Genomic DNA, 17,330 nt, shown 5'->3' with positions numbered 1-17,330 from the left:
ATTATCTAAAAATACTCACTCCATTGGCAAACTATCTCATTTACCTACTCAAATTAAGTGAAATTTGTACTCATTTCAAGATATTTTTTCCAGTGTATTCTATTAGCTTCTATTGATGTTCAAATGAATTAAATCTATTTGAAATGAAAATGTAATTTTATTTGTGTGGTACATGGTTGTTTGTTTGTTTTAAATATTTTCTGAAATATATTTATTATTTGTTAATTGTCTGAAATAGATTACTCTCATTCGATCTTGAACAAACCCCCCAGAAAATTGTAAAAGTGCTGAAACCTTCTGATGATCGACACCCCAATTTAATTATTCTTAGTTAAGACTACCAGTCTAACTTTACTTTCTTTTAATTATTGATCATTTTAATACTCATTTTATTGTCAGTAATTATTGGTGTTCATTAATTATTTAATTACCTAAATGCTAAAGCAATGTACCTTTGGTGTTATATTTCCTCTTCTTTGTTTTATTTATAGCACTTTAAATGTCTTTCTTATGTGATATATAAATAAACTAAACTTGCCTACTTTGTTATATTATATACATGTTTGAGTACTTGTTAACGTCTTTGAATACATCCACTGATAACCGCACTCCTTTCCAGAGCTTTTACAGTTGGACAGCAGTGAACTTGATCCCAGAGATCAAGTTCAAGTTACAGAGCAAACGCGGCTCTTTGACAATAACTGCAGCTCTGCTTTATTCACACTGAAGATGAGCACCTGTTGGATTAAACGTTTTTGGACTTTTTAGAATGTGACCCAATCAAATGTGAGAAACTTTTTTAATTTGTCGGACAAATGCACAGAAAAGCACAAATCAGCACATGTGCTCACCCTATCTGGCCCACTGTACTCTATATAAATGTTTTTCTCTAATTTGAATGCCAGGCTTTTCAGAAACTCTTTATAGTTAATCCCTAATCTTAAATAAAACTGTCCAAAGTGTTGGATGTTCCTTTAACTGTTTGAGAAGGTGTGGTGTGTAGCTGTGCAGATTATTCTTTAATATTTTCTATGCATGCTGTACCTCTTATTTTCCCCACCTCAGTTCTTGGGCCTTATATAAAGAAATGAACTGACCTAATCCATAAATCATAAAAAATAAGTGTCATGTTCCCAGTGATTTAAGAGTCTTACTTGAGGAATCATTGTGTTTTCCTGTACTCCGCTTGTATTCTTCCAGAATCTGTCCATAATGATACCTGAAGAAAAAAAAAAGTAAAAAATAAATTACAAAGGTTAAATATATCTTCATACATTCCAGTTTTTACTCAAAGTAAACAACATTAAAGGAAATCAAATACCATTGGCCAACAGGAATTTATAAAGATGACTGAATTTTCCTGAATGCTTGACTGTGTTTGCCAGTGAGAGACCAGCAGCTGGTGGCAGAGGGAAGGATTGATGAAAAATGGGAAACAATGACAAGAGCAATGACGTAAACAGCCAGAAGGATGATGACAAAATGGGAAAAACAAGGAGATTCTATTTCAGATAAAGTGAGAGGTATAAGGGGCTATGTAACCTATTTTTTTCAAACTTAAATAGTTCAGATAAAAAAAAAATCTGACAAAGATAATCCTAGAAAAAAGAAGATTAAGTTGAAAATTACTAGTCTGAACCAACCTATTCCAATGTCAAAAATTAATGGCCGACTAAACCTACTAACTGGTTTCTGTCACCGTTGGCAGACACATCTCCCATCCTGCATTTTAAAAATGAGTCTGTGATGTCATTGTGAATGAACACAGTCTACATGAGGGTTTTTAAGGAATCTTTCCTCCAGTATGAGTCACTGAGGACTTTTTGGAGTAACTCTGATAGCATGTCTTGTCCTTGAGGTATTCCACTGTTTCTCCATTTATGGATGATGGTTCTCAGTGCAGTTCACTGCACAGCGTAGTCCCACAGCTTTAGAAATTCCATTGCCAACCTTTCCTGACATTGTCAGTAGCTTTAAATATTATATCTTCCTTCAATTATTTAGATCAGGGCAAAATATGATGCTTATTTTTGGATATTTTAGCCTTCTTCATGTTGTTAGCAAGGTTCTGCTTAACTGATTTCTTAATTCTACCAATTGGGCAGATATCAGGTCTGGGTCTGGTTAATGAACTGTAACTCAGCTGCCACTAAATAAGGTTAAGCACATGTTCAGGTATTTATTTTTTGTATGTGTCAGCAAAGTTTGTCCATTACATGCTTTGCTTAGGTAAGGCATGTGTCCCTGTGCACATTTAAAAATAACACTGGCTGACCAAAATGCTGTACAAGCTATAAATATACAATGAATTAAATAGGCTGTGACCTTGCATCCCCCATAAAATTATGTTTTATTCTACTGCCTTTTATTTAGACAATAGATCTACAATTTAGGATCAGTAAAAGTAGTAAAAATCTAATCATTGTGCCGTCTAGGGTGAAAGCAGCTCCTTATAAAACCTCTTACTATTGCTTTACAACTATAATCGCTGCTTCCAGGTGAAAATGGCATTGAAAGTCTGTTGCTTACATCAAACTGAGAAAATATTTACAAATGAATGATACTTCAGTATAAAAAAAAATGGATGTTCTGTATAAAAATGGTCTCATAGAGAAGCAGGTGACACGAAGAGGGCCTTACAAAAGCCATGCTGCAGTTGTACAATTTAATACATTTTCTCAGGGACGTATGTGATCGGTCATTACCAGGTAGCACACTGCTGTGAGGTGTAAAGAAACTGTGAGAGGTGTGCATGTATTTGCCTTAAACGCCTCTACTGCAACTCTTAGTATGCCTTCACCCTCTTTGTAGATCTCAAAAACTGGACTAGTTTTCTATTCTTGTTTGGAAGATAGCTTAAGCTCAGACAGAAGGAATGTGGAATTTCCTGCAAACATCAGTGTCTCATGTCTTGCCATGGACTTTTCACACGGATTTAGGTCTGGATTTTGACTTGATCATTTTAACACAACTGTCTGCTTTAACCTAAACCGTTCCTTTGCTCTGGCTCATCGGGCCTCTGGATGGTCAAACTCCCATACAGCCTCTAGTCTTGTTGTTGCCTACAACAGGTTGTCCTCAAAGTCTGTGTTTAACACCTATTAACCTTTTAATCTTTACATAAAATGCCATTTAAATATAATGCAGTCTGTGTTTGCAACAAAACAAAATCTGAAAAAGTGCTCCCGTATGAAGGTACAAATGGAGCTGCTGCTGCCATGAACTCATTAAATTCAGTACTGTTAACAAGTGCTTAAGTATATTTTGTGTATATACTCTGTCCTTTCTGTCCCCACGAGGGTCCCAGCTCATAAAGCGTTTTATTTAACAAAAAATATAGTTTTCATTAGAAGGATAACTTTTAACTAGCTTCCATTTAATATTCTTTAAACATCATCAGTACTTTTGCACGACTCTGTATTCACAAAGTAATTACACCATTAAGTAGAGACATATGTTGTTCAGCATCTTCTGTTTCATTTTTCACCTTTCCTTAATGGGCTTTCTTGAAAGAACCTGCAGCGTGTTGCTTTTGGCTCCAGTCTCTGAGTTAGCTTTTCTCTGATGCTCATCATTTTCCGTTGTCCTCAGCGACCCTCATCATGTCCCCAGTGATAAATGTGTTCTGGTCCTCATTTACTTACTTATTCACTCACCTCATTATCCCCAGCAGTACTTAAGCTCCTCTCGTTCAGCCAGACAAACGCTGCGGTTAACTTTAGTGTTTCATTTACTCTTTCACTTGATGCACACCCTCCTTTGGTTTTTAACCCAAACCAGTTTGGTGCATTCATTTATTTCTTCAGCTATTTTATTTAAAATGTTTTCTTTTTTTTTTTTTTATGTAATTACTCCTTACTGCAATGCTTCTAACTTTTTGTATATCTTGAAGTTATCCGGTGGCCTACTGCTTTTTAATTCAACATTCAAATACTACACCCTCCCAAGATAGTATAAACTTTAGCCTTAAAGCTCATCCAATTATTAATGACTGCAGCGCATGTTTAAATCACAGCAGACAAAGTCTTTTTTACTCCTTAGCCTGGAAATGCAGTTTCTCAAACATGGAAATTTAAAACCTTACATTAAATGTGTTTTATACCTCATAGTGACCACTGTCTCCGTCCAGTCTGGCTGCTGGCTCTCCCATTCATCAACCGTGACCCAGTTAGAGCTCTGAAGAGCCAGTTTTGCCATAGAAATGCGATGCTTTGCAGAGACCAGACCTTGCTTTCCATACCCGTCACTCACTGGAGACACAATGCCCCCCACCACCTTGTACTGGCCTGAGGAGAGAGGTTATTAAAGCCGTTTTTCCAGGTCATGACAGTCAAAAAAAAAAGGAACATTATTCAGAAGATAAAGCACCCTCATAGAGATTATGAGGTTGTATCTTGAATGTTTCATCAGATGTGACATTTAAATATGGCTGCTTTGACTGCTTTTATTATAACTCTGTGATATAAGGGCTTGGCCATTACTTAATCTATCTACACAGTAACAATTTATAGCTTAGACTGTGCAACATTACTTAAGGTTCTGAAAAAAAAGATTTAAGCAGTGATTTGGGTTAAACCAAATCAAGATTAAGATGGACTACTTTGCAACTGTAGTAGGGGAAAAACAAAAAAAAGTGGATCACTTGCATGGACTTCAAGGTATATTAGCTTTCCTAAATGTCAAAGCCAAGAAAGTAGAAGCATTTATGTTCATCTCAGCAATGCACTATGTGGGGATAGCATGAGTGGCTTAAATTTGAACTTGGTATTTTGTGGTGCTATCATGATAACTTTGCAGTCTTTATGTGGTAACTATGACTACATGACACAGCAATCAGAGCCTCAATCACAACTCTTTAAAAGAACATGCCCACATAAGTTTCATAAGGATTTTACAGATTGGACGATAAGATCGACCAGCTGATATTTGGGGCGAGTGTTAGCATTTTTTTTCTTGTATTGGCATCATTTAATATGCCTTCCCTGATTTATTACTGCATTACATTTGTTTAAATTGTTTAAATTGTGGGGAAAATTGGTTATCATTGTATCACTTTTTCATGTAAATAAAATGATTGGTATCAGTGCATCCCTTAAAGAGCCTTTATTGATAGATGTGTCAAGGTGTGAGGTTTTTATCATCAACCTGAACAGAGAGACTGATTTTAATAAGACGCTTTTTTTAATTTTACAGATAATCCATGTCATGATCTCAGCACTGATGCTGGTATGATTCCTCACAAGACACACCTGCTCAGCTCTGCGCCTTTCTCGTTACCACTCATGTGACCCACCTAAGCTTATCAGTATAAAACCAGCCATCAGACCAGACATCGGTGCCAGATTATTTCGAGCCACCGGTGATACCTATTCCAGTATTCTGATTCCTGACATCCTGCCAGTTTGCCTGACCCGTCTTGTCTCTCAATTATCTGAGCCTGCCTTAAACCTGTCTGAGCTGAAAGCCTGTGTGTTATCAGACCAAGAACTGTGCCCTGATGCTACCTTAGATAACCCTTTGGATTCTCTCTGGAAATTGGATCACCTGGCTTGCACCTGGTCCAAGTTCTGATCTGTCATTATGACCAGTAACCAAGTTACCAAGCCAATTGATCATCTGCCAGTCTCTGTCCTACTGTGTGTGACCTTAGCCTGTCCTACGGCTCCATTTCAAGCTTCAGTTATCCTGCCTTTCATCCTCTGCTCTGAGGTCTGTCCTGATCACTGCCTGTTTCCAGCTCTTTAAAGCACGATACTGCACCTGGCTTGAATTTCAGATTCTTTGCCTGCTCTGGCATAAGATGGAGGGATGATGGATGTGGTCAGGGTTGATGGGAGGATAGATGAAGCTGAATAGGCGGTGACAGTGAAGGAATATCTGTTATAGACGGCAATGAACCTGAAGTTAAAGGAGGTTCTCCCTCAAGATGGATATTTATCCAAAACAATCAGAGTTATTTGGATGGTTTGGATCAGGCGTGTGAAGCTTATTAGCAGGACTAAGCCTTAAACAGGATCTATATCACGGGATAAAAAGAGTTAATCTTTATTCATAAAAGTAAAATGCCATGTTTTCAGCAGTCATATGAAGTTCATCTACTTTTATTGGTTATTTACCAGTAAAAGCAGATGACATAATAAATAATTCAGCAAGAGACAGCATATGTGCTCAAATTAAAAACTGTACTCATCACGGAGAGCTGCTGCTTGTACACAACCACCCATGCAAAGCACTTGAGCAGAGAGGAGTTCTGGATATTGATGGGACATTGTCTCAGTAATTCAGGGGGAAAACTGTGTAATCAGAATCAGACAGATCAGTCAGAATCAGACATACTTTAATAATCCCAGAGGAAATTAAGACCATGATCTACCTTCCCTGTCCTGTTAGACTGAAGATCTATAAACCCTGCACAACTGTTCAGCTGTTCTCTATGTCCAAAGCCAAAGATCAGTTGTTATTTTAATCATTTTTTTGCAAATCAAAGACAATCTTACATGCATAGTTGTGCAGTTTGCTCAGTTTACTAGAAAAACTGGAACTTAGGAACACAGCGGAACACAGAGGAGCTGACTGGGTTTGTCAAGTCCTTGCTGAGTCTGAATACCTTGTAAACGAAGCATCTGAGTAATTCAAATGAAAATGTATGGAAAGACTTGAGAACTGATGTTACCTGGTGCTCTGAAATCAGAGATTGAGCTGTTTTGCAAAGAGAAGTGGCTTTATATATGTACCTAGAAGATCTTTAACAGCAGAGGACTATGGTACTTAATGGGCGGGGGTGGTGCAGCTTAAGATGTTATGATATTATTTCTAAATTATTTTAGAAACAATGTTCCTGATTGAATTAATAGTCAATTAGGCCGTCTGTATCAATAAAGCACTTATCATTGACAAGAACAGTGACATTACAAAGGAAAAAAAAAAGGACGAAACTGGGGTGTTTGTTCAGTTCTCTTGAAGCAGTCATACACCAGCTGTATTTACTGAGATTAAATTACACACCAATAGACTCTATTAACTAATTAGGAGACTGCTAAGTGCAAGGGGTAAGGACTTATATATGGTACCTTGTTTTTTCTTTCTAAAACCTTTTAAGCTGTTTTTCATTTCCCCTTGAGTTAACAACATTGCACTACTTTCTGGTGGGTCTTCATTAAAGCTCCATAAAATGACTCTGTATATATGTATATATACCGGTATATATAAATACTCAATAAGGCATTGTGTAGGGAGATCATTCTCTTAACTTGTGATTCTATATAAACTTACAATGTTGCCTGTGTGTAAAGACATAACCTTCCTCAAACAACCAATAAATCTGTTTTTATTATTCTTATTTACCAACATATTCATTTATTATTTTTTTCTACTTGTTCCAAACTCTTGTAGAAACAATTTTTACCTGACCTCTTCGGTTTAAGTGAGCAGGCACTTTAAAAAAAAAAAAGGTTTTTGTTCTTCAGTTTGAAAAGTTCTGTTGAGCTACACATATTGAGCTGCATAAATCACATTAAAGTCGTTTGATTGACGTCAGCTTAATGATATAACTCATTTGATGCTAAGGGGATATCTTTTAAGCCAAAGAAAAACACATTTAGCAGAAATCGCATCTGTCACAGTTGCTCTGACCTGTGCTTTGCATGTGGTCCCTGGCCAGCTCAAACAGCCTCATGTGCTGATTGGTGATTGGATTAAAAGAGCCACAGGCTAACAGAACCAGTGGGACGCGGCGGGAGGCCATAGTGGCTGATTCTCTCACACTGCAAGCCTCAAAGTAACCTGAGGGGAAGACAGAAGAAGGTATTTTTTGTATCTGTTCAACGCTTCAACTACTTGGAAAATATTCCAACAGCATATATCATCATACACTATCTGTCAGTGAGAAGGTGTTCTTTAAGTTCCTGTGAGCTTTGGAATACTACACTTAATGACCTCAGCATTCATTTGTTGCTCTTTGGATTTATTTCAAGTACAGTTTCAGATATATATGGACATATCTAGAACAATTGGATCATTTTCTGCTCTTAAAAATAGAGGGCTACTTTCATAAAAACTAAAACTCAAACAGCATCTTTCTGTTTATAAAAGTGGTTTAAGTAAAAATGAATAGATTCAAAACATTCCAAACATCCAACCTTTAGAGGTAAAATGCTGTGTCTCTGTTTTATTTTTGTTTGTTTTTTGTTTTTTTTTATCATACACTTAAATATTAAAATCATCCAAGACATTTTTAAATCAGATGAAATTATCATGAGAATCCAGAATACTTTTCAACTGATTAACTGAATCATTACTAAAAAAACTACAAACCAACCTGGCTCTATGTACAGAAGCAAAAAAACGTAATCTCAATAGAATAGAATAGAATAGAATAGAATAGAATAGAATAGAATAGAATAGAATAGAATAGAATAGAATAGAATAGAAAATCCCTTTAATGTCTCACAATGGGGAAATAGTGGTACAGCAGCAGCAAAAGGTTATAGCAAAAGTGGTCACACAAATGTGTACCTTAAAAAAGTGTTTAAAAAAGTGTATAAAAATAACAGAATAGGTGAGAGTTAAGAAAATACTAATATAAATACTGTGCATCTGAAGAATAAATAATATACAGCTGTGGACACTTTTACAGTAATGGATATGTGAAAAAAAAATAGCAGCAGATATGTGCAACAATGACAGCAGCTTGTTATTTAACTGACTAAGACAGAAACTATGCAAAAATCAGCCTGAATATAACCTGTCTGGCAAAAAAAAGAAGGATAAAAAAACTGAAAAAGCAACGCACTGTGGCTTCGATCTAAAGAAATTTAAGGACAAGATAAGTAATTAATAGGGTTGGGTATTTTCGCCAAAGTCTTAAATCGATTAGATTTTGTTTAATACAGTTCTAAATCGATTGATTTCGATTCGATCTGTTTTTACAATAATGAAAGTGGTTCAACTCATGTATTTTAATTTTCCTGTCACATGAAACACAAAGTGCAAACTTGTGAATCAGACAGTTGAAACTTGAGATGTGAACAAAACTGCCTCATAAGTGCAAAATTGTTTGTGAAAACTGAAAAAGTGAAGCCTCACTCGAGCAAGCGGACGTGACACAGCGGGGACACAGCAGACATGCATGAGCTGCACTATCTTCACTGCACAAACCATACTTGCAGCGTTGCCTGTAACAACTACAGGGTGTTTGCTGGTCAGCTCCCATGTCTTCAGTCAACCTATTGGCTATATTTGCAGCTGTCTGATTTGAAGTAATCTTGAGTGCTTCTTTCCTGCTCATTTAAATGTGAACGTCACACGCGTAACTATAAAACTAATCGATCTCATTCCCTAGACATCGATTTTGCAAAAATGTAAAGGAATCAATTCAAAATCGATTAAATCGATTTTTTTTTACCCATCCCTAGTAATTAAGTGATTGACATCTGTCATTCAGAAAACTCTCAAAGTATATTTTAAGGTTATGAGTCTTTTATATGAATGTGAGAGCAGGTAAACCACAAATGGAGAAAACATGGAAGAGTGTCGAACGTTTTCAGGAGTATCCAGCTAATCAGAATTACTCTAAGAGTGGGACAGTGGTGGTACTATAATGGACTGGGGCTGCATTGCTAATTTAGGATCTGGACAACATTCTGCAATGGATGGAACAAAGAAAATGTGCTCTGTACCTAAATATCCTGAAGGAGACTCTCCAACGCAACCATCACATTGACCTAAAGGGCTCCTGGGATGTTGAGTACAACAGGGATTTCAAGCACACCAGCATGTTTACCTATATATGGAAAAAAGAGAGAGTTTTCTTTAGTTGCCTAGTAAAAGTCCAGAAATAACTCAGATTTATATACAGTGGTGTCAAGTCTTTATACTTGAAATCACTCATTTGTAGGTGAATTAAATCTGCAAAGAAGCACAGACTTATTGGTAGTGTTGTTAAAGACCCATTGGCCTCCATTTAAATAATATCTCTTGTTTGAGGAAAACCAATTTGTTTTCTAAAAGTAAATTATGAAAATCAAATTGTACAACAGATGCCACATGGTCAAGCTGAACCCAGAGACCACTAAGAGTTTGTTGAAATATCTACAGTACAGAAATTAGATGGACAAAATGCAGTTCAAGAAGCGTAAATAACAAGCTGATCACTAATTACTATGAAACTGACTACATTTAAAGGTGTAGTGGAGGATTTTTTGTGAGCTTTTGAAAAGACCGGGCCTCTCCACTTAAAAAGAAAAACTGTACAAGCACACCCCTGTTCCCGCTCCAGAGAGGGAACGCCTATTAAACAGGTGCAAGATCATACACAAGCCCTTTTAACCTGGTGCACGTTTTGTTTAAAAGTTGCTGTTTGCATCACTCATACAAGCTTACTTTCCGAAAGAAGATTTGCAATTTTTCCACTATTTCAGACTCACCACTGGTAAGTGAAAATGGGGATGAGCACTGAGGACGGCCTTACGTAAACATATCCCCAGAATAATTGACAATTAGGAGGACCACGTATTAAGATGATCCACTCGGAAAAGAACATCCTCCACTATACCTTTATTATTATGGACTTCACATTACAGTCATTCAAGTACTTTAAAGCACAGGTGTATCTCATTAAACTGGAATACCATTAACAACCACATAATTTGAGTTATTCCTTAAAAAAACAAACAAACAACAACTTGTGACCGATATAGATTTATGACACAAATATTAGCATGTTTCAAGCATTTATTTTCTGTAAATTTTGAGCTTGTGTTTTTACCCCAAATAAGTTTCTCTGAATATGAATATTTCATAACATAAATAAAAATGTTTACTAAATAAAAATTGTGGGCATGTACTGTAGAGTATATGCAGTTATTATTTGGACTATTCTCCTTGTGCATAAATTGCTGCCTTAGTGCAATAAGTTGCAGAGGCGTAGCCAGAACCTTTTTATAAGGGTGGCAAGGCAATAGCCAATGCACACTGACAGGTGGCCTAAAGTAGATCAACAACAGAACCTTAGGGTCAATCTTTACTGAGCCAACTGGAAAATTGACAACCACAACATCCATATTTTCCATATAAAGACTAACTATACTTTCCTCCAACCTTTGCTAACAAATAGACACATATTTAAACATCCTTGCTACCTAGTTATAAGTTATAGTGGATACAGTTCTTTGAGGTTTGAGTTCTGGGGCGAACATCTTTTCCATTGTCATTAGTTACCTACTTTTATCAATAATCATTCTGCATGAAACTGATATTTACAAGTACTAATATCTACATATTTTTTTCTTTACTAAGTTTTTATTAAAATAGTTATTTATCTATGATTAACTGAAGCCTCCCAGATGACTTGCATTTTCTCTTTACCCCATATGACAAAATCTAGTTCTGAAAAGAGCAGGAATTGTGTACTTATCATCTTTAATGTTAGTATATTGATGTGCATAATTAACCACAGTGTTTTTCATAAGGGTGGCCAGACAATAAGGTAGGTACACTGAACGGTGTCCGAAATTGGATAGGTGCATGAAGCTCAGGGTCAATCTACACTGTTGCAACGGGAAAATTAACAAGCACAACATCCATATTTTCTAAATAAAGACAAACTATACTTTCCTACAACCATTGCTGACAAACAGATGCATATATTTAAACATCTGTGCTTTCTAGATAAAAGGTATAGAGAATACAATTCTTTCAGGTTTGAGTTCTGGGGCAAACATATTTTCTTTTGTCATTACTTACCTACTATTATCAACAAATATTCTGAATAAAATTGATAATTAAAAGTATTAATATCTACAAAAATTGATTATTTACAACGTTTTTATTAAAAATAGATATTTATGATTTCACTGAAGACTCCTAGATGACTTGCATTTTCTCTTTACCCTATATAACACAAAATCCAGTTCTGAAAAGAGCAGGAATTTTGTTCATATCATCTTTAATGTATGTATATTGATGTGCATATTAAATCACAGTGCTTTTGTTGTCAAGTAATTATGTAAAATGCTTGTAAATTAAAATGCTTTTGAATATTCCAATTGAGAGTATTACTGCTGCCACCATCTGAAAAAATGGTAGGGGTGGCCAATGATTGGCTAAGGGTGGATATGGCCCCCCCTGGCCCCCCATCTAGCTCCGCCCCTGTGTGTTGCAATTTTAAAATACTTTTTCCTACCACCTAACTTTCCAATGACATTCTTTGATCCATGTAGCTGTCTAAACAGCCAGCATGATTTACACTTCCAGAAATTGTTATTGTGGACTTTCTAAAATACAGCTATTAAGTCAAAGATTTTCCTCACAATTTCTTAGCACGCACTATGGTTATAACACAAAATGTATGCATAAAAAAAAAACAACAAAAAAAACACAACATTTTATTACTCCTCTCATATTAAAACTCTACTTGCCTGAGAAACAGAGGCTGGGGTTTTCATTAGCTGTATAAAAGTTAATCAAATAAATAAATGCTGGTAAAACAATTTTTCTGTGTTACTGATATTGATGATGTATATTAAATGATGTAAATTATATATTTTTTCGATGATAGTCTATCCTGTAAGAAATACATATTTTTTTATACACGACCAGGCAATGAAGTAATTTTAATAATGTTGTAACAAAGGTAAAAGCACTGTGAAACATCGGTTTGACATTGAGCTGTCAGTAAGCATTAATTACCTAAGCTGAACAGATACTGCACGACGTGACACTGAGAACATTTAAACACTGTTACAGTAAAACACAGACCGCGTTGTATCACTACAACCCACACATCGTTTCATAGCAAAAGCCTTCATCTGTTTATTACCTTCAACTTTTACATTTGCCCGGCGTGTAACAGTTATTTCATTCCCCCTGCTTCGTGAAGTGAAAAATCAAGGGTTCCGCAGCTTAAAGAAAAGGCGAAAGTGCGACCCCTATGGGGGAAAGTAAAACTAGCATTAAATGAAGGAACTGTCCATGGTTTTGAAATGTGATAAAGATATAAACCACCAGATAGCCACTGCAGAACACTTTAGGTAGGTTTTTTATTATCTTACCAGATAAAACAAACTTTTTCCTGTTAAAAAAGGGAATCTCGAAAGTAAAAAACATGTATAAATAAAAAGCACACATTTAAGTATTCTTGTTTATATTGGCCACATATTCCCTTTGTCAAATATTGTATATCATTATTTTAATAATAATAATATTATTATTATTATTATTATTATTATTATTATTATTATTATTATTATTATTATTATTAAAATAATAATAACAATAATAATAATAAAGAAACATAGCAGTAGCATTAGTAATATTGATATCAGTTGTAGTATTGGTAGTAGGAGCAGTAGTATTAATAATAATCTATTTAGTAGTATGTGTGCATTCCAGGCATGTACATGAATTCTCTTCTCTTCTCTTCTCTTCTCTTCTCTTCTCTTCTCTTCTCTTCTCTTCTCTTCTCTTCTCTTCTCTTCTCTTCTCTTCTCTTCTATTACAGTTTTTACAAGTTACATGTTTTTGGTGTTTTTAGTATTCTAGTAATTTAGTGGGTTATGACAGATGCTTTCCAGCTGAAAATCTCCAATGCCCATGACATTTACTATATGATACAGTGACCTTTACATCATGCGCTAATGCAGAATCTATATATTCCAGGTAACCTTTCACTCTCTGTTGCTGCAAACTGATTGTTAAATGAAAAAGGAAATATTGTTGAGCTCTAATTGATTATTTGTAAAGTAACAAGCTAAGGGTCAGCAGTGGATGTTTTCAGCAGTCAGAAGTTAACATTGATCAGACTGATAACCTTGTTTAGTTTGTTTTTTCAATGCATAGGTAAAACATTTTTATTATTATTTTGTAGCTACTGTTGCCACTGTGTTTTGGTGTTATCAAATTCAGATGTTTTCCTCTGGGTATTTGTTGCTTTGTTTGTGTTCTGTATCTCTTATCAACCTAACCCACTTGAGGTCTTCGGCTCTCTCTAATCCCCAGACTACACATCTATATTCTGTAAAGGAAGAAACACAGGGGAAGAACTGAAGAACACGGAGTCATTTGAGAAAAAAAACAGTGATTCTGCTGCGGGGTGGAAATTTTAAGACTGGGAAGTTATGTGAGGGGGAGTAAAGCTGTGATGATCAGAGACTCTTATTATGGAGGAAACAGTTGGAAAATATCACATCATGTTGGTTCTGATGTAACATATTCCAGATAAAAACATCAAAGGGACACAGATTAAGAGACTTCTGTAGGATTTTAATCAAATAGTTGAAATACCAACACCAAATAGACCCAGAAGGCAGCAGTCACAAAAACTCTAAACTAAACATTGATTGTGATACATATAAAAATGCAACAAGCCATTTTTGATCGTTTTGACAGATTACTACTGTGAAAGCTATATTTGGATTATTCAGGGTCCAAATTAAAATATATTGTTCATAAATATCTGATGGAATCTAAAAGTTTTAAGTTACATTAGAGCTACTCCATTTCTGATCCACTAAATACAAGTTACCAACTTAACAAAGAGTTTGTTCTTTTTTACCCCAAATGTTACCTTGCCAAATGTATAGTGGTTATAAGGGTCAAAGTATAGCGCATATGTTGTAATTTGAATGACTAATCAAATCACTAAACTCATTCAAAGATATAGACATACCTCTTATAATTGTAGGTTAAAGACCATAATAAACTATTTCCCGGCTTTAACAACACATATCTCATACAGTTAAGCTAAAATAACAGCATGTCAGGGTGAAATATGTAAAATGCATATGTGTATATAGCCTATATTGATAGTTAAAAAAAAAAATAAAAATCAACGTATGCATTAATTTTTGGAGAATTAAACCAAAATTAAATTCAGTTGACCTTTTATGATTTAGACTTAGACAGATTTTGTTGAAATTTTGAATACATAGTATATACAAAAATTAAATTTCATTTATACAGCTTTCAGACAGTGAATGAGCAACAGCTTAGCAGTGAATTGGAACATTTCCATTCATAAAGTGCAGGAGTGATCAAATGTAAACAGTGTGGGAGATACACTGGGCAAAAGGCACTGAGTTCAAAGCAGTGCCAAAAATAAATAAAGATATATGGTGGAAAAAATGTAGCAGAACATTTGAGTTGAGTTCTATTAGGTATGATGTTATCAGTGTGATGCAGAGTCTCAATTTCGGACTTGATTGAGAGTTTTTTTTTAACAGTTGAGCAGTCTGAAGGCAGTGGATTGGTTTAGTGATATCTATTCACTAATATTACCTAGTTACGCATCTATCAGACAGGCAAAGGAGTGGCATTGTAGAAAAGTGTCAGTCCTGAAACAAGTACAAAAACTGACCTTGCTCCTTGTTTCTGGAAAAATTATGCCATGTTGTAAAATTTGTAAGTAACAAAAAGTGAGATTTTGTGCCAAAATTAAAAAATCCACATTTGGCATAGACAAAGCACTTGTCATTGCCAAAAGAGGATATTGAAAGCAACATATAGTGGTGGTAGCAGCTGAGCGGTAAAATTTCTTTAGATAGAACTAAACTTTTGTCATGGCGGGTGTGACTGGTTTCAAATATCAGGCAGGTTTGACCTGAACCTGTCTGAAAGATAAATCACTGTAAATCCAGATTAAGAAAAGGATATGCACCCCAGGTTCAATTGTCAGGAAAAAATTTGGAAGGCTAAACATCACAATAAAAACCTAAATAAAAAGATGTTGTAATTGGAAAAGATGTCATGTCAAAATGCGATATATTTATAGATTCCTACCATTCCAGACTGGTGGCTAAATGGTAACATTAAATGAAAGGTGATTCTAGGTATAAGTGTTATTGTGCTTTTTTTTTTGTCTTATTATTTATAGTTTCCCTCTGACATATTGTGTGCTGTTAATGTTTAAACCCACAGGATGTGTTAGGGGGTTTGTCGTATGAAAAATCTAAATAATGTAACTTAAGAGCTCTATTGTCTCTTAAGTCACGACCTTTAACCAGGTTATTCACCCCTGAGAAAGAAGTTTAAAGATGTAAGATGTTATAACAGAGCATTTCAGAAGGGTTATGTTAAACAACAATCAAAATGATTTGGTCCATTCCTTAGCTTATTCTTTAGGCCTATTAGTTTTGCTAAAAGTAAGGTCAAGTTAACCAAAAACATCAAAAAAGAGGAAATAGTCATTCTTGAAATTAAAATAGTACCATGTATAGGCCTCAACTGTCTCGCTCGTGTGGGGCAAAAAAATAAATAAAAAAGTAATAAAAAAATTCCAATGTATGCTACCTTTAGGTGAAACCTGTATTTTTTTGAATTACTCAAATCTCCCTGCACCCAAATGCAGTTTTATTTTGAAAGGTCATATCCGCAAACTTGTTAATTGACGCTCTCTCTACGTCTGCACCCCTCTCTCTCTCTCCTCCCTCGCGCTTATAGTGACTGGATCCGTCGCGCGACCCGGCCAGCTGAAGAGCCTCGCGCTCCAGAGGAGAGACAGGACTAGAAGAGAGGAGAGCAGGCGAAGACACCTCACTCTCAGCTCCGTAGAAGATGCAGATCCTCAGGGTCCAGGTTGTGCTGCTCTGGCTGCTTTCGGACAGCTCCTGCGCACTTGGTGGGAAAGGTAGGAAGATGGCAACAAGATAGACGCACTCATTTGAAGGCTTGACACAAGTTGCAAATTGGAGTGACAGCCTTTAAAATGATTATTTTCTTTCCCATATGAGTATCCATGAAGTCGCTCGTTAAGTTCTGCCAGATATGGAGTAGTTGTGTATGTTGAGGTTTTGTTAGAAGCCAGTTTTTGCTCCACTGTGATCAGACGCTAGATTCAGATTAAGACAGGTTATAAGAATTCTTAGTAGGTCTCTATTTATTGTTGTTGGGGCAAATATTAAGTTGGATCTGTTATCAGGGATAATACAACTTCTTTTATTTTTTAACTAGTAAAATAAAAGAGGCTGTAGGTATGGGAATATTATCTACATATGAGTTAATGTTGTTTATTTATTGATTTATTGTTGTTTATTTATTGATTTATTTTCTTCACAATATTCTCTCCATTTCAAGGGCTAAAATATTCTAATAGCACTGGATATTTATAGTTATGTATTTATTCCACTCTATGTACTCCTTAGCAAAATAATTTTATTATTTTGTGTTTAAAAATCTGCATATATTATTATTTATTTATTATTATTATTATTCTATTTTTGAATGGCAAATCGATGGAGTTCATAAACATGATGTTATTATTAAGTATTGGTGCATTTCCTTGTTTTCTTTTTTCAATTATTGCAGCATCTTTTTGTGTTGCTTACGATTTCTATCTA

General features: G+C 35.3%; 2 protein-coding genes across 3 annotated transcripts in view; one reads left to right on the top strand and one right to left on the bottom strand.

Annotated features, from left to right (window-relative positions):
• Positions 1-1,110: 1,110 nt before the first annotated feature.
• LOC107088599 (nicotinamide/nicotinic acid mononucleotide adenylyltransferase 3-like) lies at positions 1,111-12,894 on the bottom strand. The gene is made up of 5 exons (XM_015380881.1): positions 12,818-12,894; positions 9,678-9,781; positions 7,633-7,782; positions 4,103-4,286; positions 1,111-1,219 (listed from the first exon to the last, which is right to left on the bottom strand). Exons 3-5 carry the CDS (start codon positions 7,742-7,744, stop codon positions 1,126-1,128), a joined length of 390 nt encoding a protein of 129 aa, XP_015236367.1. The 5' UTR covers positions 7,745-7,782; positions 9,678-9,781; positions 12,818-12,894; the 3' UTR covers positions 1,111-1,125.
• Positions 12,895-16,436: 3,542 nt separating this feature from the next.
• clstn2 (calsyntenin 2) overlaps positions 16,437-17,330 on the top strand; it is a 188,033-nt gene continuing 187,139 nt past the window's right edge. For both annotated transcript variants that reach the window (XM_015380869.1, XM_015380868.1), the window contains exon 1: positions 16,437-16,621. In XM_015380869.1, coding sequence (XP_015236355.1) covers positions 16,549-16,621 — 73 coding nt within the window. In that variant the 5' untranslated portion in view covers positions 16,437-16,548. The remainder of the gene's footprint in view (positions 16,622-17,330) is intronic.

The sequence above is a fragment of the Cyprinodon variegatus genome, unplaced genomic scaffold, assembly GCF_000732505.1.
Source record: "Cyprinodon variegatus isolate N-32 unplaced genomic scaffold, C_variegatus-1.0 Scaffold224, whole genome shotgun sequence".
Classification (NCBI taxonomy): Eukaryota; Metazoa; Chordata; class Actinopteri; order Cyprinodontiformes; family Cyprinodontidae; genus Cyprinodon; species Cyprinodon variegatus.
This window is presented reverse-complemented; position numbering and strand designations above follow the sequence as displayed.